We start from the raw sequence: 24,588 nt of genomic DNA, 5'->3' as shown, positions 1-24,588 counted from the left end.
GTACATCCAGTTATTCTGCCTTTAGTTATTGTTTTCGTGCGCTGAGAGTGGATTGGGCTTGTTTTTATTTGTCATAAATTCTGTGCTCACGTGGTGACCCATTATTGTGTTGTTTCACAGAGCAGAGAAGGAGTGGGGTGATGGGATACGTGGTATCTCTCTTAGCGCAGCACGGTTTGCCCTCATGAGGCTGGAGGAGGGACCGCCACACACCAAAAACTGGAGGTCAGTCCACACATCTTTAACTTTTTAACTTCAACCGTTTATATTGCATGGTGAATTGAAAATAACAAGTCTTTACCTTGCTGAGATAAGTCATTTGTTTTTTGTCAGACCTCAGATTCTGGTTCTGGTGAGCGTGGATGCTGAGCAGAACGTCGAACAGCCTCGTCTGCTCTCTCTGACCAATCAGCTGAAAGCAGGGAAAGGCCTGACCATTGTTGGCACCTCAGTTCAAGGGACCTTTCTTGACAACTACACTGAGGCCCAGCGGGCTGATCAGGTCTCTTGGCTAATCTCTAACATATACATTGTGATTTTAAAAATCAGCACAGGAGATTAATATCACTCAGCTCTCAGCACAGTTTATCACAGACACTAACAGCTGTTGTCCTCTCTCTGTGTTCGTAGTCTTTGCGTAAATTGATGGAGACAGAGAAGGTGAAGGGTTTCTCTCAAGTGGTCATTTCCTCCAATCTGAGGGATGGGACATCCCACCTGATCCAGGTTGGAGGACTGGGAGGTCTGAAGCACAACACTGTGATGGTCAGCTGGCCCAGAAACTGGAAACAACCAGAGTGCCACCAGCAGTTTAGAAACTTTATTGGTAAGTCTTTAGTCACTGATAAAATAATACATGTCTTATCTTGTGTCCAGGCCCAACATGTTTTTGACCCACATGTCTTGCTCAATAGATATGCTCTCAATTTAATCTATGCAGCTGTCTGCACCAGCAACATTTTGGGTATTGAGTATTCCTGGGAACATTGTACATTTACTGCCATCTACTGCACACAGAAAGTTGGCTGCTTCTTGGGCACTTAAACAAGCCACATCTTTAACTGCCTGAAAAACACAAGGGTGGGCACTGGGTGCTTTACTTTTGCCAAATTTCAATGGCTCAGAGGTGGTGTGCACTTGACGTTGGTAAGGGACCAGAGCCTACTTGCCAGAAATCCCGAGTTTGGAGCTAATCCTCTTCCAGGCATTGTTTTTTAATACACATACACTGATATTTACAAATGAAAGTTAAGGTAACCTCCAGCTGTGATTGGTTGTTCCAAAAATTGAACTCTGTTTATATCAGGGTGCAGCCGTCCACCCTGAAAAATAGGCCCTTAGGAATGCCCGCTGCAACAGTGTCGCTTTTTTTTTTAATCCTTTGTGGTTCAGGCTTGAGACCATATGAATGTTCTGTTAATTATATTCAGTTAACACCATTACCAGTGAAATAAAGTTTGTTTTAGTAAACATCCCCCTTGCCTATCTACTGAGGTGAATTAAACAAACAATAGTGAGTTAGCCCTTTTTAGGCCCTTCGTAATATTTCATAACAAATCCATTCTGCCCCTTTGCAGAGGTGGTTAGGGAGACAACTGTAGCCAGTCTGGCCCTGTTGGTACCCAAGAATATCTCCAGCTACCCATCCAATGGAGAGCGCTTCACTGAGGGCCACATAGACGTGTGGTGGATTGTCCATGATGGAGGCATGTTGATGCTCCTGCCCTTCCTGCTGCGTCAGCATAAGGTGACAAAAAAGACCCTATGAAATATTCTTTTTTATTAGAGAAGGTTTCACGTGATTCTGTTTGAGGAAAACTAAATAAGGAACACAAGTTACAAAGCACGCAGTGTAAAGGGTTAAAAGAATACGGAGAATTTTTGGTTCATCACCTGTGAATGTTCCTGTTTTGTCCCGTAGGTGTGGAGGAAGTGCAAGATGCGCATTTTCACTGTGGCTCAGATGGATGACAATAGTATCCAGATGAAGAAAGACCTCATCACCTTCCTCTATCACCTGCGCATTGACGCTGCGGTGGAAGTGGTGGAGATGGTGAGAAACTTGTCTGACACTTAATCTGAGTTCACAGACAAAGTGTGCAAGGTTTTGTAAACTTGGGAAGTAGCTTTGTCTTCTGAGATTAACCCAGTTTTTTTTTTTTTTAAATCTGAAACAAACTTTGTTTCATAATGCAACTCCTGTTTCATAACTTTTTTGTGATTGTGTGATAAATAAGAAATGTGCTTTTTTACTTTGAAGCATGACAGTGACATCTCGGCCTACACCTATGAGAAGACACTGATAATGGAACAACGATCGCAGATCCTCAAACAGATGCACCTGACCAAGAATGAGATGGAGAGAGAGGTAAACCAGAAACGTTTCTGGAAAATGTTTCTGATGACTCTGAATGGAGTACGCTTTACAGTTATAAAATTAGCCCTCTCGCTCACTACTGGACCATTTTCAAAAATTGTTATTCTTATTAGTCTCTTAGACTCAAAAACAGACTTGTACACTGCTTTTCAATAATAAAGCAGCATTGTAATTTTGAAATTTTAGTCAGCATTGGCCCCTGAAGACATTAATGTTGACATTTTCATTATCACTCTGTGTGCTCCAAATCTCAGCTCCGGGGCAGGGGATTTGTTTATTATAAAGCATTGTTGTCTAGACTTGTTTTCACTCATTTGATGGAAGAAAGAAGGAATTCTGGAGGGAAATTACAAACCTAAACCTAATCCATTTCCTTACTTTTTCATAACTACAGATCCAGAGTATTACGGATTCATCCCGTGGGTCTATTCGGCGTAAAAACCCGTCTGACTTGCGCTCGCAGCACAGCACTGATGAAGGAGCCAGTGTGGCAGAGCAACCAGAGGACGAGGTAATGCTGCCATGGCCCTTTTAGGGGAAATAATGTGTTTAATTGCAAGGCCTCTGTCCTCGTTCCCTCCACCCCTGTTGTCTCTGTGCTCTGGCTCGGGCAGAATATTCTGTCTGTGCTATAATGTTTTATTTCAAGTTTTTGCAGCAATGTGTCGTTCTTTCCAGTGATTGCCCTCTGATTTCCCACTGGCTTCCAGAGTTTCCCCGACACTGATGGTGTCTCTTTTCTCTCTTTCACTGTCACGTCACGGTGTCTGTCTCTCAGTCTGGTGCTGTCTCCAACCCAAAACAGGTCCAGCTGATCCACAATAAGAATGCCTCCACACCGACCAGCCCCACAAGCCCCACGTCTCCCGCTGCGCCCGCAGAGGGCGTTGCAACCTGGACAGACAACAAGGGCGCAGACAAGGGGAAGACCCTTTTAGCGACCCCAGAGGTGGGCAAAGACCTCTTCAACATGAAGCCGTAAGTGACCTGTCAGTTTCACTCATGACACATGGCATGCACACGAGACGCTAGTTTTTTTAGGATTGCGAAGGCATGACCCGCCATAGTCTGTCTCTGATTGGCTTACCCTAACATTCTTACTGTAACCAATCCCACTCCTCATGCTAAACCTATCTCATCCAACCAACAAAGGCAATGAGTCGTAGCCAATCAATGGGAGAGTAAGGTCGAGCCCACGCCATCCTAAGAAAAGAATTTTAGCTACAGAGACGTGTGTCAGTGGTTAATATTTGTGTGTATTGATCCATGTTCTCGGGTTAACAGAGATCAGTTTCATTCCTGCACATGTGACAAACAAAACTTTGAACTTAAACAACTACACACACACACACACACACACACACACATACATACATGTGCTGTTTGTAATTCACCATTCCTGTCTCCCTCCTAACATGCTGCTGTAGGGAATGGGAGAACTTGTAAGTATTTTTATTTTGTGGGGAGACACACAGTGTGAGCTGAGCAGGATGACAGGATGATTTGTAAACCTAATGTGGCCTTTTGGTTTCTTCAGAAGCCAGATTGACGTGAGGCGCATGCACACAGCGATGCGGCTCAATGAGGTCATCACAAAGAAGTCTAAGGAGGCAAAACTTGTCCTGCTCAACATGCCTGGACCACCCAAGAACCGTGTGGGCAATGAAAACTGTATCCTACATCAAGCACATGACGTACTGTGCTGCATTGTCTTTGTGTACTTTGCTCAGCTCAGCTCAGAGCCTTATAACCCCACGAGGGCAAAATGATTTTACAGCAAAGTCGCATAGAAAACATACAAAAACACTATGAAACTATAAAAACACTATGAGACAAACAGAGACATTAACCCTTTGAAGCCTAGAACAACATCAATTTTCTTCTGTTGCCTTTAGACGCCTTCGTCAAACCTGTGAACCGTGGAAAAATTAGTTCAATTTATTTTGAAAACATGACTTAAAAAATCAGTGAGCACATTGGCAAGAAATTAGGAAAAGAAAATGAACTGAAAATTAGTTTTTCAAAAAAGGGACATTATTAAAAGATAGCATTAAAAAAATAGAGGAAAATGTCCAGAAAACTACATTCATAATAATTATTATCATAATTAAATATTTTATCTATATATTTATTTTGTTTTTGTTTTTTGTTGTTGTTGTTGGGGTTTTGGCTAAATTTCAGGTAATTTTTTTGTAACCCATAAATTGTAACTTCTTCCCATATTTTTGAAAGAAAACAAGGCTACACACACACACACATACACAATTTCCTGTTGTAGCTACTCAGAGTGGAGCTTTTAAAAACTTTATTTTCAGATCATTTTGGGCTAATGCTTTCCCACCTTCAAAGGGTGACAGGAGAGATCTTAGCAGTTGCAAAACAATTAATGGAGCAAGAAAGAAGGAAAAACACAGCTCCTTTGCAAATATTTGTTTTCTTTTACTATTATTATTCTCTAATATTTGTTATTTTGTGAAATATTGGATACTTTTACCTCTTTGGACCTTGAACTGTTATTTAAATGAAAGCATTTGAGGTGTTTAGAGGAGATATTACTCTCTCATGAGCCCCTTTTACAGAGATCCTTCAAACTGCAATAAAGACCCCTAATTATGTCAGCGTATTTTTAAAATATATAAAATCAAACAATGCAGACATAATGCTGCCCCTGTGTGTGATTTTAGATAGTGGCGTTCCAAAAACAAAAGTGGCATGACGGGTGTGATGTGTGACACTACAGCGTCAAACTCTAGTTGACACAAAACATATGTGTTGGGCAGCATCGTTTAATCGATAACAATGACATAACAATCATTTGCCAACATTGTTAAAAAGTGCAAACTGCTGCTAAACCTCCTGAGATGGGTTGCACACATTTCACGTCATTAAAACATCACACCTCTTTCGTCCTTACCCTTTTACACTGACATCAATATAACGCTGTTTCTACCTCAGCTGCCAACTTTAAGGTCAAACAACTCTGTTCCTCTTATTCCACAATTGTACCTACACACATAAAAAATGGCCCCAAATAGACACAGCTTTTTGTAAGAGGTCCACAAGCCAAGCCAACTGTGACCTAATGGTTTTAATTTTAAAAAATAAAATCTGCAAAGTACAGCTCTAAAAGTTGTAATGTGAAAGTAATGGAGAAATGGTTTAAATCTCTAGCCAACACTTTTATATGATGTAAGAAAACTATACTCCTTCACTCTGATTGTCTCTCAGACATGGAGTTCCTGGAAGTTCTCACTGAAGGTCTCAATCGGGTCCTTCTGGTGCGTGGAGGTGGACGTGAGGTCATCACCATCTACTCCTGAAGGGTTTTAAGGTCTTTTAACGGCACCTACATGAACTCTGCCCTCTCTCTCCAGTCAATATTGTTCCAAGAAAATCCTCACATACCCTCTTATAGCATCAACTCATTTAACCTTTTAACTGTTTGTCCACATGAGGAATTATTATACATTATGCAACAGTCATGTCTCTGTTCTCGACTCGTCAGCTGATAACAGCCAATGAGTTTATGGTTAGTTCGACAGGTTATTGCAAAACAAAAGACTCTAAAAGCTTAATCTGAGAAAGTGGGAGGTTTTCTTTCCCTTTTCTGATAGGTAAAGTCAGCCTTCTGTCCTTTTGCTTTTATTCCTGACTATTGTAAAAGAGGAATGTTTTTCTTTATAATTTTTATTATTTTTTGTTATTTATTTATTGGTGTTATTTAAGTATTCATTCATCTAATCTTGTCTTTCTTTGTCCTGGTCTGTTTTTGTCTGTCACTGTATGGTTGGAATCACACAGGTATTAATATTAGAGATACTGATCATAATATTCATTGATCATGGAAAAGAGTTAGATAAGGAACTTTCTATGTTCATGTGATGATGATGTGATGAAAAACATTAGTGTTAAAAAAACAGAGGTGGGAGCTGTATTTCAATATGTACATAAATTACCAAAACAGACAAATTGGATAAAATATATTGAGATTTAGACATTTAGATTTTGCACAAACTTACATGCCCGAAGTCCAAAGGCCCAGACACACCAAACCGACATCAAAAAACTGGTGGAGACGAAGGCCATCTGTTACATCACCTGAAGTCACAATTAGAAAAAGTTTCCGCTAACAAGCTCTATTGCTGAAAAAAAATCTCATCTGATATAGCAAGTTTGTTTCAACCTCACCCCCTCTTGACTTTTTTTGTTTGTTTGCTTTCCTCTCTTCTGTTAATCTTCTCGTGCGCTGAGTTAAACTGTCAATCACAGTGATTTCATTCACCAATGGGCTCCTTGTTTCGGATGCCGTTTCAACTTGCTGAATTGGCCGAAATACAGTAAACAAGGGTCAATGGTGCAGCACATACTGCAAAAACTAGAGCGACAGACGCTCACCGACAGCCAAATATTGGCGACTGCCGACCGGCAGCTTGGTGTGTCTGGGCCCTAACATTACATCATCTGTGTAACTGCAGTTTATGCCCCGGTCATGAACATCATAACAGCAACAGTATCATCACAGACTCATTATTCTTATGGCAGGGATTTTATCTCATTGCAGAAATGAAAATCAAAAGATTATCATGATCCTAAACCCGATTGCTTGAGTTTATTATCCTCGCAGTCCGACAGGGATCATATAGATTGAATGGACTCAGTAACACGCAGTGATGCAAAAAGCCTCTGAGCTCTGTGATGTAAATACAAACATTCAATAATCGTCTGATATGTATTACCTCCAGTGTTTTGCAGTTATGTTTCCCAGAGAGCCCAGATACTGTCCTGTGGTAGATGTTGTGCTGGTTGATCTGGGTGCACTTAGATCTTTTTCTCTCTTTTGTTTTCAAATGCAAACATTAGAAGTAAATTCCTCAAATTGTCAAAGATATGCTAGAGTTTGGTACATGATTTCACATGACATATGAAGTCTGCATTTTATCTCTAAAAATCATTTACCTCACTTATTTTCTCTATTGAGTTCAGGAAAAATCCTCTTCGTAATTCTTAAATTAGTGAACCCTACTTTTGTGACAATACACAATGCAAACAATCAGACATTGAAATTGTTTAATATAACATCAAATTCTTAAATATAACATTATAAGTGGAAGTTAAATGTGAGAATTCAACAAATTTAGAACAAGGCATCTCGAAAAACTTAAATACAAGTGCGAAGTGTTATGGTGAAAGTTAACAAATCTTATTATATGTTTGTAAAAAGTCATTTTACAGCAAAAGTTAGTGCAAGATGTTTATAAATACATATTGATATTACTTTATAAATTTTATCTCAGAGAATTTATTTTTTGATAGCATGGTTCAGAAAAAAAAGTTTAGAAATTATTTATGAAGAAAAAATTTAAATAGTCTTATCTGCAGTCTTATGCATAATGAGTGCACAGAAGCTGTTTGCTCAATTGATTTCGTGCCGATAGTGATGTAAAAGAAGTGATTCCACTCTCAGCTGGAGCTTTTTTTTAGCATAACGACCGGAAACAGCCAGGATAGCTCTGTCCAAAGGTCACAAAATCCACCTACCAGCACCTCTTAAGCTCAACAGTTAATAAATCATTTCTTATTTGTTTAATTGGCACAAAAACCAAGGTGTAAAAATGATAATTAGCCTTTTTATGTGTGGGTGTGAGCCACAGTATTACTTGACAGGGAGCAGCAATTTCCTGGAGTCTCAGCTTGGTGTCAGCTGCTTAGCCCCCCCCCCCCCGTAAATGGCAAATTGTCTCGTGTCAGAGGACGCTCTTCAGGAAGGGCCAGGCGACATTTCCAGTCTTAATTCTGTAACTTCATATTTACTGCAAGCTACCCATGAGAGAGTGGTGTCAATCTTCTTATCTAACTCTCAACAAGAAAGCAAATAAGCGTATTATCCAAAATATCAAACAACTTATAATGTTTTTTCGCTGCTAAACTATTACAAACTATTTTAAATGTGAAGGAATAAAATCTGCAAATGAAAAACGTTTTCGAGCTATCTCAATAGGTGCATATTAAACTATTTAAGGATGATTTATGCTGCTGACGTTTGATGTTTAGTTTACTGTGTGTGAGAGTGAATACAGTGGATGTTTAGTTTCTGTTTGTGTGTGACATAAATTCATGCACGTGCATTTTTTGTCCTAGGTATTATTCACACTTGTGAAAATCAACTGATACAGCAAACATTTCATGGGATATGACCAGTAAGAGTGAGGCCAGTGTTCATTATCTTGTCCCAGCATGTACATAGTCTATGATATCAGTATGGCAGAAAAGCGTTTATTATTAATAGTTTATGATGATTTTTTAATCCAACATGTATGTACACAGTAGTTTAATTTTACTTCCCTCTTCCCCTTCACATTTAGTGCCCTCAAGTCTTATTTAGAAATTTCTGCATCACGTTATAGCAAAAAGCATTCATTGTCTTTTCCAGGAAATCATAAGACTTGTCAGTATTCTAATATCCTTCAGATTTATTGTATAAATGTATTGTTTTTAATGCTGTAGCAGATACAGAACCTCATCTTGTCATACACATATTGATGCATCGTCTTTTCTGTGAGTATCTGTGCAGCCGTCAGTGTTTCCCTCATTACCTTGAAAAGTGTTGGTGCAGAATAATAGCAACAACAGAAACTCGATTTACTTTTGATTTATAAGAAGGTGGTGTAGCTCTACAGGCTGATATATCGGTCTACCGGTCTGCAGAAATTTAGAGTCACAATTTTTAAACTCCCAGAGAGAGAGTGTGTATGTGAGCATCTGTGTGTCTGTGACTGTATGCCTGTATGCTGTGTGTTAGTGTGTGAACCTGTTTAAGTGAGAGCAGTGTTCTTAACAGCAAGATAGGATGAAGATGGGACATTTGTAAATAGATGTGTGATTTTAGGCTTAGAGGTAACACGTGTAATGTGTGTTAATGCGAGTTTTATAGATACAAAATAGACAGTTTGTATTGTCTTTTAAAATGATAAATTTAAAAACTTTGTTTTATGTTCTACCATGTCTTATGCAATTATGTAAGAGTAATGGTTCAAAGAAACCATTTTATATGTCGGCACAAAATGCAATAAATTAAAATCATTTTAATAGAACAGACACAGTTCAAGTGCCTGTCATTTTCTTCTTACTGTGTTTGCTTATAGATTATGCCTATGGTTTGTAATTTTGCTAATGGCCGCTGTCTACATCCCTCCACTTTTTCAGCATCACACATCTTGAACAGAAGAATTTGCTCTTTAATTGTGCTACAGTGTTGTGTCAGGGATAAGACAACAGCAATTTGTATATGGAAGCAAGAATTAATGTTGCTCTGAAGTAGGAAAGGAGGCAAGACTTCTTATTGACTTATGTAACGTTAAGCACAGCAAGTATAACGTTTATTACACCATGTTAGTTTATTGGTTCGCATAGTCAAAAGTTCCTCATTAGCACCACACCAGTATAAACATAATGGACATAGCCATCATGATATCACTCATTGGCTTGTGGTCTCTTATTTTGAGGGGTCTAAATATCTAGATGGTAAACCAGGATTTGCAAAAATTCCTGTTCCATGTTTCAAGTGATCATTTTAACCCTCTTTGCACCTAAATCTAACCGGACTTTAACCACAGAGTTGTCACACCATAAAACAGGAAGACAATGTTGTGGCTTGCAAGGGCTTTGTAAATGTACAGTTACCATCTAGCCATTAATGTTTTGAAGCTCTGAGTTTTTTTTTGGAGCCAGAAAAGACTATGTTTCGACTAGAGTGTAAAAGTGACTCAGTGATTGTGTTGATTCCCCTCAGACAGCCTGACACTCAAGTGACATCGCCCTTAATTATGCATAACATTAAACCATAATAAAGTTTCAATTGATGAGTTCAACACAAATGGTCATTGATGTTACAATTAACTATAGAGACCAAAACCATATATTGTTCTAGGCTGTAAATATGTTTATTTCTGCTGTAAAGTTGAGCATTTTAAAATGGGGGTGTATGGGGATTTGCAGAGACAGCCTCAAGTGGCCGTTCAAGGAACTGCAGTTTGTGGTTTTGTTGGCTTCATTTTTTGGCCCTGAAGGTGCTGCTTGCACCAAACACAAAGAACAGTTGAGACTTACAGAAATGTCATATGTTTTACAGATATCAAACAAGTCAAAATTGTGACCTGATGTTGGCATTAGGGGAAATGTCAAGGCATCATTACGATGCATCCTCTGGGAAACATGAATGTCTCTACAATTCAGCATACATTTTGGACAGGAGCAAACACTTCTACCACAATGAATCAGTTCCAGAGTTGGCAACAGTCTCTTAATTCTTATGCTATTTTTAAGAAAGCACATAAACAAAAAATGTTCACAATCCTAAAATTAGTCATTACCTTTATCTGTACTCTGGTTTATTCTGACCTGCACCATGGAACAGCACCACAGCTTCAGCTTAATAAAAAAAAAAGACTGTAGCAGCCTTTTAAAATTTGGGGTTAATAATTTATTTTCATTTTAGACCAAATGGTTACAGAACTGTCGACATGCAGCAGGTGTCAATAAGGAAGTTGTGTAAATTTAATCTAGGATACAAACTGTTATATCAGTCTCCTCTTATCACTTTAACCAATTGTGACGCAACAAACATATGTCCCGACTGTTTGACACGGAGGCTCACAGGTCAGCAGACTGTCTTTCACAATGTTTCCAAATGGAAATCAGCCAGCCACAATCACAGCAGGCCAAAAGAATTTCAGATTAAATCAAAAATTTACATGGCAACACAAATTATGTTAGTGCATATAAACTCTTATAAAGTATATTTTTATTGTAAGAGCTTTATTAGAGGACGTGTGTTTGTGGAAAATGCATTGGTAATCGTTAAACTCTTACAAAAAATTATTCTGATGACAGGTGCCTATATACTTTTGGAGGCAAACTACTTTTAATGTACAGATGCAAAGTCAGTCTGCAGTTTTGTGTTATAAAATATCCACAAAAAAATGCTTAGGTGTCAGAACTATTACATGTCCAAAGTCCACACAGCAATGTCTCTCTGTGAGGGAAAGTGCTTATGTTTGTTTGAAAGAGTGCAGGAATGACGAATGCCTTTGAGCTGTCTTATCTAAACAGAGATAATACCTGCTGCAGAAGAAATGACTGTCATTTGTCCCAAAGAGGCATCAGGATGAAGACGCAGTCAACCAGCCTGCGAGTGAGATTACCTGTGTTTTTGTTTGTCACACAGGTGATTATGGTCGCTTTGTATGCTGCCTTTGTTACATATGATGAGCACGCGGACGCCAGATTTCAGACCAACAGGACTAACCCCATGGACAACGCAGTGTACAGGGACTATCCCGTTTTTACAGACGTACAGGTCATGATATTCCTCGGCTTTGGGTGTTTGCTGGCTTTTTTCAGACTGTATGGCTTTGGAGGGATGGTGTTTAACTTCCTCACAGCTACTTTTGCAATCCAGTGGGCCATTCTGGTGCAGGGGTACTTCCAGTTCAGCCATGATGGTAAGATCCACCTTGGGGTGATCAACCTCATCAATGCAGAGTTCGCCTGTGCTGTGGTGCTGATATCTTTTGGGGCAGTGCTGGGGAAGACGAGCCCGCTGCAGCTGCTGGTCATGGCTCTGCTGGAAGTGCCGGTGTTTGCAGTCACAGAATGGGCCGTGCTCAAGTATCTGAAGATCAATGACGCAGGAGGATCCATCCTGATTCACCTGTTTGCCTGTTATTTTGGCTTGGGCGTCACTTTTGTGCTGTACAGACCTCGCCTAAACGAAGGCCACGCGAAGGAGAGCACCAGCTACCAGTCTGACATCCTGTCTGTGATGGGGACCTTGTTCCTTTGGGTGTTTTGGCCCTCCTTCAACTCGGCATTGACCCTGAAAGGAGACGACCAGCACAGAGCCATCCTCCACACCTTCATCAGCCTCAGTGCCTCAACGCTCACAGCCTTCGCTCTCTCTGCCCTGCTGAGCAAGAAAGGTAAGATCACCATGGCGGATGTTCAGAACGTGACGCTGGCTGGAGGAGTGACAGTCGGGGCATCTGTAGATATGATGATAACGCCTGCAGCTGCATACGCTCTGGGGATGATGGGCGGCACTGCATGCATGCTCGGCTACAAATACTTGAGCCCCCTCCTGGCACGGCGCCTCAGGATCCAGGATCAGTGTGGAATACATAATTTGCACGGCCTAACAGGACTTATATCCTGTGCTGCAGGGATATGTGCTATACTGATGGCTACTGAAGAGATGTACGGCCCCAGTTTGTATGAGATCTTTACCCACAGAGCACCAATGGAGGGAGACCCTAAACTGCAAGAGCTCCAGATGTTAATCCCCGGTTTACAGCCGGGGTTGGGGAGGACTGCCCGGGAACAGGCTCTCTTCCAGGTCGCAGCTATTTTCTCCACCATCGGGGTATCAGCTCTGGGAGGCATCCTCACTGGCTTCGTCTTGAAGCTGCCGTACTTCGCAGCACCATCTGATGATTTGTGTTTTGATGACGAGCTGTTTTTCGATGTTCCTCCAGACTATGATTCACCACTTAAACTCAATAACACAATTACAACTGAGGATTCGGCTGCCTGAAAAGCAGCAGCCAAATGTGGTCAACACATTTGACTGCAGAAAAAAATGTAAATAAGCCTTTATTTGTCTTTATAAGTAGTGGAATTTACCATCACTCAACAGTGTGTTACAGTAACTTTAATTAAATGTTTTTACCCATTACATTGTAAATAAGATCATTAATAATGAAAAACAATACTTGTGCAGTGACACTGTCCAACACTGTCTAATACAACCACTAATGGTGTTATTTATTGTCTGACATGCAAACGTGAAAGGAGACTGAGTGTTCTAGCTTTTTTGGCCAATTCATCACAACTTTTTGATGTGAAATAAACACTTTTTAAGCTGCGTGCAAATTTGTTTTATTTAAGCTATGAAGAGAGATGTAAACACCCCAGAAATGCACCATCGTGTTTTAAGCAACACAACAAAAACAAACAATATTAATCGAACTATAAAACAATAAAAAAAATAATAATTAGAATGTAGTAATATAAAAACAATGCATCATCTACACAAAAAGCAAAGTTTGCACACTAGACTATGCTCTCATAAATGTTTGATTCAGTCATTGCTATGTGCAGAAACACACCTTCAAATACTCACAAGGCCAAGTCACATGAGAGATCATCTGAAAGGTCACCTGGTACCCAGCAGGCTAACTTCCATAAATACATGTTTGGACAAAACATAGATAACAACTTTATACAGTGTCAATAAAACATGTAATGACAAAAAAAAGAAAGGAAAATGAACTTAGGAAATATAAAATATGAATATACGCTTGTATAAATATAGATATAAATGAAGAAACAGCACCAGTGTATAGTCTGATCAGTACCTACAGCCAAACAACTTGAAAAGCATGTGAATAGCACTCAGTTCATATTAAGAAAAAAACCTAATGCACTGAAAAAAAACACAACCTGACTATGATGTGAGAATCATCATCTACAAAATGTGAAACTAATGAACAAAATGAGTAAACGGCTGCCAGACCACAGATTGGGCTGTGTGAATAGTAGGGCTGCAAAGCAATGAAACTTAAATACTACATATAGTACAGGAAAAGGAAAAAATAAAGATGATAACAAAAATAGCAGGCTAATAAAAGATAAAAGTACATAAAGTCAAAAACAAGAAAGTAAACAGGAGGGGAAATCTTGCAGTTTTTAAAAGAATTGATAGATCCCAATGAAGACAAATCTGATTGTTCTTCAAAGTTAAAAGCTATTTAGAAATTAAAGGCAAAGAAAACAAAGTTTGTGGGATATGTAGATTTCGAGTGAGCATGGTTATCTAAATGAAACTGAAAACTTTTAAATGTGGAGCATTTAAAACAAGTGAACAAGTGGTAGCCATGTGTCCTCATACATGAAACAGCGATGTGTAGCAAAAGATAAACATACACAAAATAATCAACAAATTATATTTGAAACTACATTCAAACGGTTATTATTGGCTTCAGAGATGTCCTGATGGATTTTGGTGTTATCTTTATCTAGAACAGGAAATGAGAGATAAGAGTCGTTTATTCAAATCACCACCAGATGGCGACACAGAGCCACTGAACAAACTAACGTGACTTTGTTCTCGCGTGGAAAAGCCCCATTCTAAATCCCAATGACATTTGTGCCCGCAGTTTTGTTTTACAGGGAGAACAAAAGGAAGGTTGTTTTTTTGTTTGTTTGTTTGTTATTTCTAGGGATATTTTTCTTCTTGGACTTAAAAAAAAAAAAAAAAAACTTATGTCTTGGTACTTTATGTATCATTTTTTCATAAGCTGATCATTGCCTTCTCCCCGTGTAATGCATCCATGGGGTGAGGCAGACTGTATATAACTATATGATCCAACTACAATACAAAACAATACAATACAATATAATACAATACAATATAATATAATATAATATAATATAATAATATATATAATATAATATAATATAATATAATATAATATAATATATATAATATAATACAATACAATACAATACAATATAATGCAATATAATATAATACAATATAATAGAATAGAATAGAATAGAATAGAATATATCGGGGAGACAGCGGCGTAGTGCTGCTGAGCTCCAACAGGTGGCGGTAGGTAAACACCGGATATCGCCGATGCAGCAAACTCTCGCAGCAGAGGAAGAAGACGAAGAAGACGGAAGGCGAGCATTTTGATACCAGGCCACGACCTGCCACGGAGAGCCGCTATCAGAAGAAAAGGTTACATAACTTCGATAATTGTGATTTCATCTTATCTTTCTGTGATCTACCGAGAGGGAGGCGTCGAGGCGAGTCTCTTCAGCTGCCCATTTCCCGTGATTTTTTGACTTTGGCACATTATTTCATCAAATTCAAACGGTAACGTCAATGTTTGCTAATTAAGCTAGCTCGCTGCCGCGGAAACGCTGTTAGCCATATTGGCTGTTAACTTGTTTTTCCAACGTAAACATTACACGAACTACTGTAAACATCCAGGAGCAATGACGTTTAGGATGGATTGTTAGTGATTATATTCATGTGTTTAATCATATTTATATAAGCAGTCTAGCCAAACGCTGTTGTAAATTATTAATAAGGGTCATTGAAATGAGCTAACAGAAGCTAACGTTGAAACGACGGAGATGTAGCATCCCGAGGTGGCTAGTTGGAGTTAGCTTCGTGCTGAGTGCAACGCGTGTTTATTCTAGCTTCAGTTACCTAATACTGAACCTATGCTCAAGGTCTGTTGAATCTGTAACTTTAAGAGTGAAATACTGAGTCTGATTATATACCTTTTAAATTGATCTGATGTAATATTTAATCAGGGAAATTGAGGGAAATGTTACGGAAGTTTTGGACAAACAACATGTCGCTTCGTTGCCATCTAACTAACTTATTTTTAGAAAACGTTCATCTAGCTGTCCTTACCTTGGTAACATACATTTAATTTACGTAAATATTTCTTGTTTAAAACTAAAACTTATTTTACTGGCTTTGTGGGTGTTAGATGTTAAACATGAGTTCGCCTCTGTTGCTGAAACGATGTCTACCCGCGCAAATCAATCTTTATCTGCTTGTACAAAATTATTCAACAAAAAATCCAGGACAAATAAATTACAAGGCTGGTAACATAACAAAAGGTATGATACAGTTACATGTTGCATCAGCTTCTGTGTGTATTTAATGGCAGTGGTGGATTAAATACTTGAAAGTCATACTAATATAATTTTCTGAAAAGTAAATCACTACAAGTTAAAGTCCCCTTTTAGAATAATTCTTTGCTAAAGGCGTTTTACTATCAGATACATAGTGTACTTTAGTATCCAAAGTAGCTGTGTGATGTTAAGTGTTAGTATTGAAAGAAAGTACAATGAAATAACTTAAAAAATAAGTGCTTAAAATTTTGAGAACTACGAAGTTTTTCTCTTTATTACATTTACACCACTTTAATTATTATTGAAGGAAAAACAAGGTATTTTTCACAGATAAAGGAGTTGAAGAATAAAATCCAGTTTTTACCTCTTTTCCATTCCTTTATTCATTGATCTGTCCATCCTCCCTTCCTTCCTGCCCACCGTCCCTGTTTTGTAGCAAGAAACTCAGATGTGTTGGGGAAATGTGTTAGAGTAAAGTACCAGGGTTCTCACAGATCCTTAACATGTTTTAAAAGTCATTGAATTAGTTAATCTGTAAATAAGGCCTGACAAGATATTTAAAAGTTTCATGTTGAAAGTGGTAACACATGGATAGTGGGATTTTATGAATGTTTGTGTTTCAGACATTGCATTATAGAATCTTAAAATAATTGGTAACTTTATAAAAGAAAAATTCACTGAATGCCACCAAAAAGTCATATGTTATGTTCCTGTAAATATTTGGGTGAAATTCTCTCTAACTTAAAGTAAACCTTGAGTACACATATAAAACAAGTACTGTAATAAATTATCAATACTTGCTTAATTGTAATAATTGTCATCTCTCTTTCACAGGATCATCATGGCTGATGATTTTGACGTTGAGGCCATGCTGGAGGCTCCATTCAGGAAGGTGGGTTGCAGATTACAGAGATATGAGGCTTGTTTTCACTGTTATGATTTACCCTTTGAGACCTTTTTATATTTGCTACTGTGACAAAGTTTACTTGAATGTTGTGTGGTGTGATTGAGTATTTAAAACGCAATACAGAATTATAAATAAATCCACATCTATCTCTCTTTATAGACTTCCCTAATGATATCTCACCTCTACTCCCATGAATTCATCTTTGATTCCACTGTGAACTGTGAAAAAAAGGAAGGTAGTTATTGTGCATATACTGATGTACTGTGGTTCACCTTAGGACTAAAAGAGATTCAACCTAGAACATCCAATCCCTATTCGGTTGCAACAAGGTGAATGCCAATGGTTGATAAGCCCATCTTTACTTGTCCAGCAAAGGAGGCAGTATTCAGATTTACAACCCGCATGCCATCACTGTTTCTGAATGTGCAGTCTTAAATAATCTGCTTTAAACCTCAGAAATGGAAATACAAATGTGTCTCTCCTTAGTTCATGTAGTTCAACTTTCACCAAATTGCTCTTTAGTTTGAATCATTTATTAAGTTGTGTTTGGAAATATAATTTTCCCAAATTAATAAGAGATCCTGAATTGTGTTTGTGTCAATCTACAACTGTTCTAAATTCAGCATATTTATTATGACAGTAGTATGCTTGAAAATGTAGGTATTGCTGTTGTGGAGCGAACTCTTCAGCATGATGTCATGATTTTATGGCAAAATACAGGATTTTTCTTGTTCGTAAATATGAATACTGCCTCTTTGCCATAGTCAACTGTAATGTGAATCAGCATCTTGATTTTGCATGCTACACGATACCACAGATATTGATATATTACTAGAATAACTGTAAAATAGATACTTATATCTAGCATTATTGTATTATAAAGTGAGCTACTTTTCAGTAGTTAGTAATTCCATTTAAGTCAAAAGGTTGGAAATATTGCTTATATGCAAACTAAAGATAATGGCAGTGTAACACGTGGCTGATTTGATGGATTTATTTCATTTTTAAAAATTTTTTAATCTTATTTTATTTATTCATTTATTTTCTTGGGCGTCAATATTACTAAGAAGTGTGAATCCCTGTTTGCTTCAGGGCAAGATGTGTGACAGAGGTGGCATCGAGCTCTTACAGTCCAAGAACGAAAATGGGTGAAGATCACTGGACTGACACCAACCACACAGGATCTCTTTTAGTGGTCGTGGGCCATGCGTGGTCACATGATTAGGCACAAATAGTGGCATTGGTACGACCTATGAGAAGGGGAATGGTGGAGATGATCTGACTTCTGACAAAGCTTCCTGAACTCAGCTAATATGTTGGACACTCTCCCTTAACTTTGCTTTGTTGCATTAAGTACTGAGCAGCCTTGTAAAAAAACAGGAGTGGGATGGGAAGCTATTGGGGTGGTGGAAGGACACTGTCCAGACATGACAGTAGGAAGTTTTGAAGTATTATTATTAATTGAATATATTCTGCATTTTCTCTTGTCCCACCCCATCCCCTTTACCTTGACGACTTGAAATGTTTCATCTACGTCCTCATGATGTTCTTCTATCAACCTTGCTTAGGATGAGATCAAGTCCTCTCATGCAAATGGACATGAAGACCAGAACAAGAAGTAAGTTTTGAATTTATGGCATATTGGTTTTGTGGTTCTGATGTCATGTTGTGCACGCCGATAGCAGTGTTGTAACACGTTTCAGGAAAAGGAGGAGTCGAAGCAGGAGCCGGAGCCCAGGCTCCAGGAAGAGAAGAAGCAGGAGCAGAGACAAAAAGAAGGGTAAGAGGAGGAGCAAGAGTCGAGAGAGAAAACGAAGCCGCAGCAGAGACCGCCATCGCAGCAAGTCCCGAAGCAAGGAGCGTTCTGGGCGATACAGAGCACGCAAGAGCCCAGTGTATGTGACCTCTTTTATACTGGATGACATATTTATTTTGTGTCCACTTTATTAGCTACACCTGTATAATCTACTGCACTTTATTGTCCTGCATAACATCTATCTTTATTAAGTATGCAGTTTTTGGTGACTTAGAGATGTGGTAATTCAGTTATACGTTTATTGTTTAGATCAGGGATCTTTTTTCAGGCCCAAAGACCACTTAGCTGAAAAAGAGACAGAGCAGGGACCCCTACTACATTTATTGCATAAAATTGCACTGCATGTGAAACCGGGCAGATGGAGGTAGTCGGGCAGAGGGCTATTTCAGCCTTATGGCTCATTTATACTTTATGCACAAATTTAGATGCGTCAGTTTTAGCCGTCAACATTACTGTCATACTTCCATGCGTCCTTTATGCTAATTTCACTATATATCACCAGTTCCTTCTATTCCACCATTATTCCAACTTCTTCGCCTTCTAAGGTCTTATCGTGCTTGAACTTTGCTGCATTGCCACCACGATCTCTGTTGGTACTGCTCAGTTATGTCCCGATCTTTAAGCTTTCAAAAACGTGAACAATACAGATGAAATGAAGGCAGAGAACGAACAGAAGGATCCCTCCGTCTCCATAAAGTAGCTAGTTTTTATTGGACTAAAGATTGTACAGGTGTAGTTACTGATGTTAAAAACAGCTGTTGTGCCTGTCAGGTATCTTTGTTGTATGTCCAAATAAGTCAGAATAATATTGTCCTCCAATTTCTGCTTTGACAGCAATATGATTATGTTCAGAAAATATTTAAATGTATTCGTGTAGAGAAATTCAGGTACTCAAATAGGCAAGTATGTAAAGTTATACATTTTGTCCTCAGAGAGTATCCTTAGTTGCTTCTAGGTCTTTTTCAGAGCAGAAATTTTGACTTGTGATAGTAGAAGCACAAGTGTTACTAATAAAATTAACAATGGCTCTATTTAGGTGTCCCAGTAAGCTGCGATAGGGAGCCAACATGCTTAATACCGTCCAAAGATTTTTGTTTCAACTTTATTTAAAATACAGCAATTCTTCTTCATGTTTTAGGCGGAAACGTTCCAAAAGTCGCAGCCCCCCCTTCAAAAAAGAGAAGAGTCCCATCAGGTGAGATAAAACCTTCAAATGACTCCTTTTCAGACGTATGTGTGCATTTTCAAATTTTTGTCACAGCCTCCGGAAACCCAGTAATTGTCTAGAAACTCACTTTGAGGTTTTTGAGCATTATTTGTGAATTTTTAAAGGTTACATTTGGTCAAAAACAAATATTTAATGTATTACAAAATCAAGCAGTTCAACCATGACTTGCTGTTAGTTTTAGTGTTTTCTCCTGTTTATTAAATGGTTTGTTCTCATATTTCCAAATGCACTTTTTAAATTTTTTTTGGTAATTCTCGTCTTTTAAAGGCAACCAATCGACAATCTAACACCAGAGGAGAGAGATGCCCGCACAGTTTTCTGCATGCAGCTCGCTGCGAGAATCAGAGCTCGAGACCTGGAAGATTTCTTCTCAGCTGTCGGAAAAGTCAGTTAATTGTCAAGCTATTATCCCAAATAATTCAGCAAGTCTGTGTGTAGAAATTATGTTAAATCGTCGCCGTTTTTCTCTCTGTAGGTAAGAGATGTGAGAATGATCTCTGACAGAAACTCCAGGAGATCTAAGGGCATCGCATACATAGAGTTTGTGGAGGCCTCCTCTGTTCCACTAGCTATTGGACTGACCGGCCAGAGGCTTTTGGGAGTGCCCATCATCGTCCAGGCCTCTCAGGTGGGTGTTTTGACTTAATGGTAATATAAATACAGACTGCATCTGAATTATTTCTTCCGCTTTATCTCTATTAAACAGATTTTTTCAAGTATAAACTCATTTAACACAGTGCTTTGAGTTTTGAATAGATTGGGTTGTTCTGCATTGATATACTGAATTAGTTTAAATACATTACTTTCTATTTGTAATTACAGGCAGAGAAAAACAGAGCTGCAGCTGCTGCCAACAATCTACAGAAGGGCAGCTCAGGTCCGATGAGGCTGTATGTGGGCTCGCTGCACTTCAACATTACTGAAGAAATGCTTCGAGGGATCTTTGAGCCTTTTGGAAAGGTCGATATCACGTTTCATGTATAAATTGTATCTTAAATCCGTTTTGTAGATGCATTCATGACAAACGTCCCGTACGGGTGTGCTTTTTTCCCCAAAGATTGAGGGAATCCAGCTGATGATGGACAGCGAGACCGGACGATCTAAAGGATACGGCTTCATATCTGTAATTAAATCATCCGTATTTCATTGACAATTGTTAATTGTTTGCAACTCATTTGAATCTAAACTTTTCCCTTTTGTGAAGTTTGCAGATGCAGAATGTGCAAAAAAGGCCTTGGAGCAGTTGAACGGCTTTGAGCTGGCTGGACGTCCGATGAAGGTGGGGCATGTTACAGAGCGCTCAGACTCTTCAACAGCCAGCTCGTTCCTGGACAACGATGAACTTGAAAGGACTGGCATCGACCTCGGCACCACAGGGCGTCTGCAGCTAATGGCTCGACTAGCAGAAGGTTCGTTATAATCTGCATTGTTTTGTGTCGACAGAGAGAATGTAAAACATAAGTTATTTTGTCACTGGGAACAATTTTTTTAAACATTTTATTCACAAAGTTTTTTGCAGAGCAAAATCACTGTCTTCCACATGTATTTGCTTACATTAAAATATTTTTATGTGTATTTCTGCACAGGAACTGGTCTGAAGATTCCTCCTGCTGCTCAGCAGGCTCTACAGATGACCGGGTCCATACCCTTTGGAAACATCGCTGCTCCACCAGGTGAAATGATGGAAAACATTTTGTGTGTTTATTGATTGATTTATTAGAAATTTCAGTGACGAGTAATGATTCTCTTTTTGTTTCAGCTGTTCCAACTCCAGCTCCAAGCCAAGCTCTGAACCTCCCATCACAGCCACTTGCAACACACTGCCTGCAGCTGTCCAACCTGTTCAACCCACAGTCGTAAGCATGTTCCGACAGGATCACTTTTTTAAAGTTTGTCTTTAAAGAATAGTAAAATGTGCTTTGAAAGAGACTGTAATTTTTCATCCTGTGAAGACATATCATCTTGAAGTGATTTCATTGTGAGTAATGGGAATTGTTTTGAGTAGTGCATCCTTAAATGCATCCTTAAAGTCCTACTAAAGCTAATCTGAGGTTTTAGTGGTAGAGTTAGACAAACCCAGTGGGTGTTGTTAAAAGAAGAAAACCATACTATCACGAAATTCATTGTTTTTCACAGATTGCCAATGTATGGCGGGGCATTGCAAGTATTTGCAGCTCGTCTCATGGCAAATCATTGGTCCTAAAGTCTTCTTGTTTCAGGAATACGAACAGTTGAGGCTTTTGAAGCCATTGTATCTAACACTACCATGTTACCATGTTTTCTCAGGGAAAATGATCCCAGCTGGGCCATTGAGATCCAAGATGATGTTATTGAAGAGTGCAACAAACACGGAGGGATTGTTCACATTTATGTCGATAAGAACTCCGCTCAAGTAAGTTGATTCTTACAGATGTATTAAAGAGTCTGTTTCAACAAAATAAAATCCACTCTCACTGGTGGATCGAAGGTAAATAGAGTCTGTGTTCCAAAAGATTCACAGACCTCACTGTGGACAAAATGATTTAAAAAAACTCATACAAAAACTGGATGCTGGATTACTTGACTTCTTTGTTTTTCACATAGGGTAATGTGTACGTGAAGTGTCCCTCAATACCAGCAGCGATGGCAACTGTAAATGCTCTTCATGGACGCTGGTTTGCAGGTATGTAATGATGCCATTTGGTTTTCAATCCATCAATGTCAATAATAAACAGAAAATGGCGATTGTGAGGTTTTTAAAAAATATATTCTTTCTTTTTCAGGGAAAATGATTACTGCTGCCTATGTTCCCTTACCAACCTACCACAACCTTTTCCCTGATTCAGTAACTGCAAAGCAGCTTCTAATGCCAGCACGTCGATAGTCTGAGACATGCTCATGAAAGTCAGTGTAAATACATTTGTTTGCTGTCATGGAAAAAGACGCATTGGAATTAGTTGGCTGTGTGTAATGAAAAGTTGCCTCAAGTTCATGTGTTCACCATTGAAGATTAGGCAGTTTTTTTTTTTGTTTTTTTTTTTTGAGTTGCTTTTCAAATTTTTTGTGGGTTTGTGTTGTAAACTACCACCGAGAAGTAATCTGCAGGTATCTATTGGTCTGTATGTTTTTAAATATTCCTGTCTTATCTGCTTGTTTAAATCAACAGTTTTAGATTTAAAGTAAAATGCAAAAAGTTACAAAACTGTGTTGGGTTAATAGGCCTTAAATGCCAAAAGTATATCAATGTCATCAATAATCCTTTGTAACTTTTTACAGCCATAATTTCATTTTTTGTATGAAGGCTCCCAATAAACTTTGGCAATTTGACGATTCATTTTATGGTTCAAAGTATGGTGAGTAAGTCTTAGTATAAGATGTTTTCCAAAATCATGAAAAGAAAGACTCATGAAGCTTTGCTAAAGTTCTGTCAGGAAGACTCTTAATGCTGAAATTTCATTATAAATCTCACTTCTTTTTTATCAGATGAGGATATCAATCTAAATTAAAGCTGCAAGCAGCATTGAAAGGGCCCTCATACCGCCACAAATGTTGGGTTACTGGTGAACTCCAGCTAAAGCAGCCATAAATTTCTGTGAAAGTCGGATAATGCACGCAGAGTTGGACCTTGCAGTGAGATATTTCACATGATGTAATACTCCAGCGCCCACTAGATGGCACTGAAGGGCACATAAATTCCACGTTGTTTTGGTGCACATTATTTGTAGAACAAACTGAAAATTTCATGGAAGTTAATTAACATTTAAACAAAAAACCTATTTGGAATGTTGAGTTTGAACTTTATCCAGGGCAGGCGAGTTTTACAGGCCGCTTCTCAAAGAAGAGTCTGAAGTGCAACTCAAAACACAGTTGAAAAGTCTGGAAGTTTAGCTCAGTTGGTTAGAGGGCTTACCTGCAGACCTAAGTCACAAGTTCAAACCTCATCCAGGACAGGTGTATGCAGTTCTCCAAAGTAAAGAGCTATATTCAAGGTGAAACACAGGTGTCAGATGCATTGGCTGTCTGTTGAAATACTTATAAACCATGAGATTGCAAGTTCAGGTTTAACAATGTGGGAAACATATAGTGTTAGGGGGTTTATCTCAGTGGTTAAATCAGGTGGTTAGTGTGCCTGAGGTTGCTAGTTCAAGTATTATCTGGGACAGGTGACATTTGACTTTGATAGCATAGATAAAATATCAGCTGATACATCTGTGCTCTGCTGATTGATAACATACCTTGCAACTAACACTTAAAACAGTTAAAAAAAACACAAAATTATCTTCTTTTCGCCTGAATTTTCATATACTGAATACTGAATTTTCCCTGCCAAGAACTTAGCTGATTATCGGCCTGACTCATAAGTCTGTCAAGTTTTCAACAGATATTACCGCCAACACTGATCTAAAGGAACAAATACAAATACTCTGTGTCTGGAGCTTTAGCTCAGTGGGTAAGTGAAGTGGTTAGTGTGTCCTAGGTTGCTGGTTCAAGGCTTGCCAGGGTCTGTTGACATTTGACTTTTATGGCATGAGTAACATACTATATCAGCTGATACATCTGTCTGCTCT

General features: G+C 38.6%; 3 protein-coding genes across 4 annotated transcripts in view; all 3 read left to right on the top strand.

The window, feature by feature from the left end:
* Window positions 1-5,759, top strand: part of slc12a5b (solute carrier family 12 member 5b) — a 43,604-nt gene extending 37,845 nt beyond the window's left edge. The window contains exons 16-26 of the mRNA XM_042491395.1: window positions 121-225; window positions 334-502; window positions 631-826; window positions 1,578-1,747; window positions 1,922-2,053; window positions 2,261-2,368; window positions 2,772-2,888; window positions 3,156-3,355; window positions 3,805-3,819; window positions 3,915-4,048; window positions 5,606-5,759. Of these exons, the coding sequence (XP_042347329.1) occupies window positions 121-225; window positions 334-502; window positions 631-826; window positions 1,578-1,747; window positions 1,922-2,053; window positions 2,261-2,368; window positions 2,772-2,888; window positions 3,156-3,355; window positions 3,805-3,819; window positions 3,915-4,048; window positions 5,606-5,697 (1,438 nt within the window). The 3' untranslated portion in view covers window positions 5,698-5,759. The remainder of the gene's footprint in view (window positions 1-120; window positions 226-333; window positions 503-630; window positions 827-1,577; window positions 1,748-1,921; window positions 2,054-2,260; window positions 2,369-2,771; window positions 2,889-3,155; window positions 3,356-3,804; window positions 3,820-3,914; window positions 4,049-5,605) is intronic.
* Window positions 5,760-11,516: 5,757 nt separating this feature from the next.
* LOC121946702 (ammonium transporter Rh type B-A-like) lies at window positions 11,517-13,246 on the top strand. Its single transcript, XM_042491396.1, has one exon. The coding sequence runs from the start codon at window positions 11,541-11,543 to the stop codon at window positions 12,963-12,965; it is 1,425 nt and encodes a 474-aa protein (XP_042347330.1). The 5' UTR covers window positions 11,517-11,540; the 3' UTR covers window positions 12,966-13,246.
* Window positions 13,247-15,095: 1,849 nt separating this feature from the next.
* On the top strand, window positions 15,096-23,354 carry rbm39b (RNA binding motif protein 39b). 2 transcript variants are annotated; one of them, XM_042491797.1, is made up of 15 exons: window positions 15,096-15,176; window positions 16,925-16,982; window positions 18,566-18,615; window positions 18,701-18,892; window positions 19,952-20,008; window positions 20,309-20,426; window positions 20,517-20,669; window positions 20,864-21,001; window positions 21,099-21,164; window positions 21,246-21,450; window positions 21,628-21,714; window positions 21,801-21,897; window positions 22,328-22,433; window positions 22,625-22,703; window positions 22,804-23,354. In XM_042491797.1, exons 2-15 carry the CDS (start codon window positions 16,932-16,934, stop codon window positions 22,902-22,904), a joined length of 1,500 nt encoding a protein of 499 aa, XP_042347731.1. In that variant the 5' UTR covers window positions 15,096-15,176; window positions 16,925-16,931; the 3' UTR covers window positions 22,905-23,354. The 2 variants fall into 2 exon arrangements, with proteins under 2 accessions (XP_042347731.1, XP_042347730.1); XM_042491796.1 differs by having other exon boundaries at window positions 15,104-15,314.
* The last annotated feature ends 1,234 nt before the right edge of the window (window positions 23,355-24,588 follow it).

The sequence above is a fragment of the Plectropomus leopardus genome, chromosome 8, assembly GCF_008729295.1.
Source record: "Plectropomus leopardus isolate mb chromosome 8, YSFRI_Pleo_2.0, whole genome shotgun sequence".
Lineage (NCBI taxonomy): Eukaryota > Metazoa > Chordata > Actinopteri > Perciformes > Serranidae > Plectropomus > Plectropomus leopardus.
The sequence above is the reverse complement of the archived record's forward strand: the minus strand, read 5'-3'. Positions and strand labels throughout refer to the sequence as shown.

Coding starts and splice junctions, on each gene's coding strand:
- LOC121946702 (XM_042491396.1), top strand. CDS start 11,541: ATGAAGACGCAGTCAACCAGCCTGCGAGTGAGATTACCTGTGTTTTTG.
- rbm39b (XM_042491797.1), top strand. CDS start 16,932: ATGGCTGATGATTTTGACGTTGAGGCCATGCTGGAGGCTCCATTCAGG. Junction 20,670..20,863: donor TCATCGTCCAGGCCTCTCAG/GTGGGTGTTTTG, acceptor TTGTAATTACAG/GCAGAGAAAAACAGAGCTGC. Junction 21,002..21,098: donor TCTTTGAGCCTTTTGGAAAG/GTCGATATCACG, acceptor TTTTCCCCAAAG/ATTGAGGGAATCCAGCTGAT.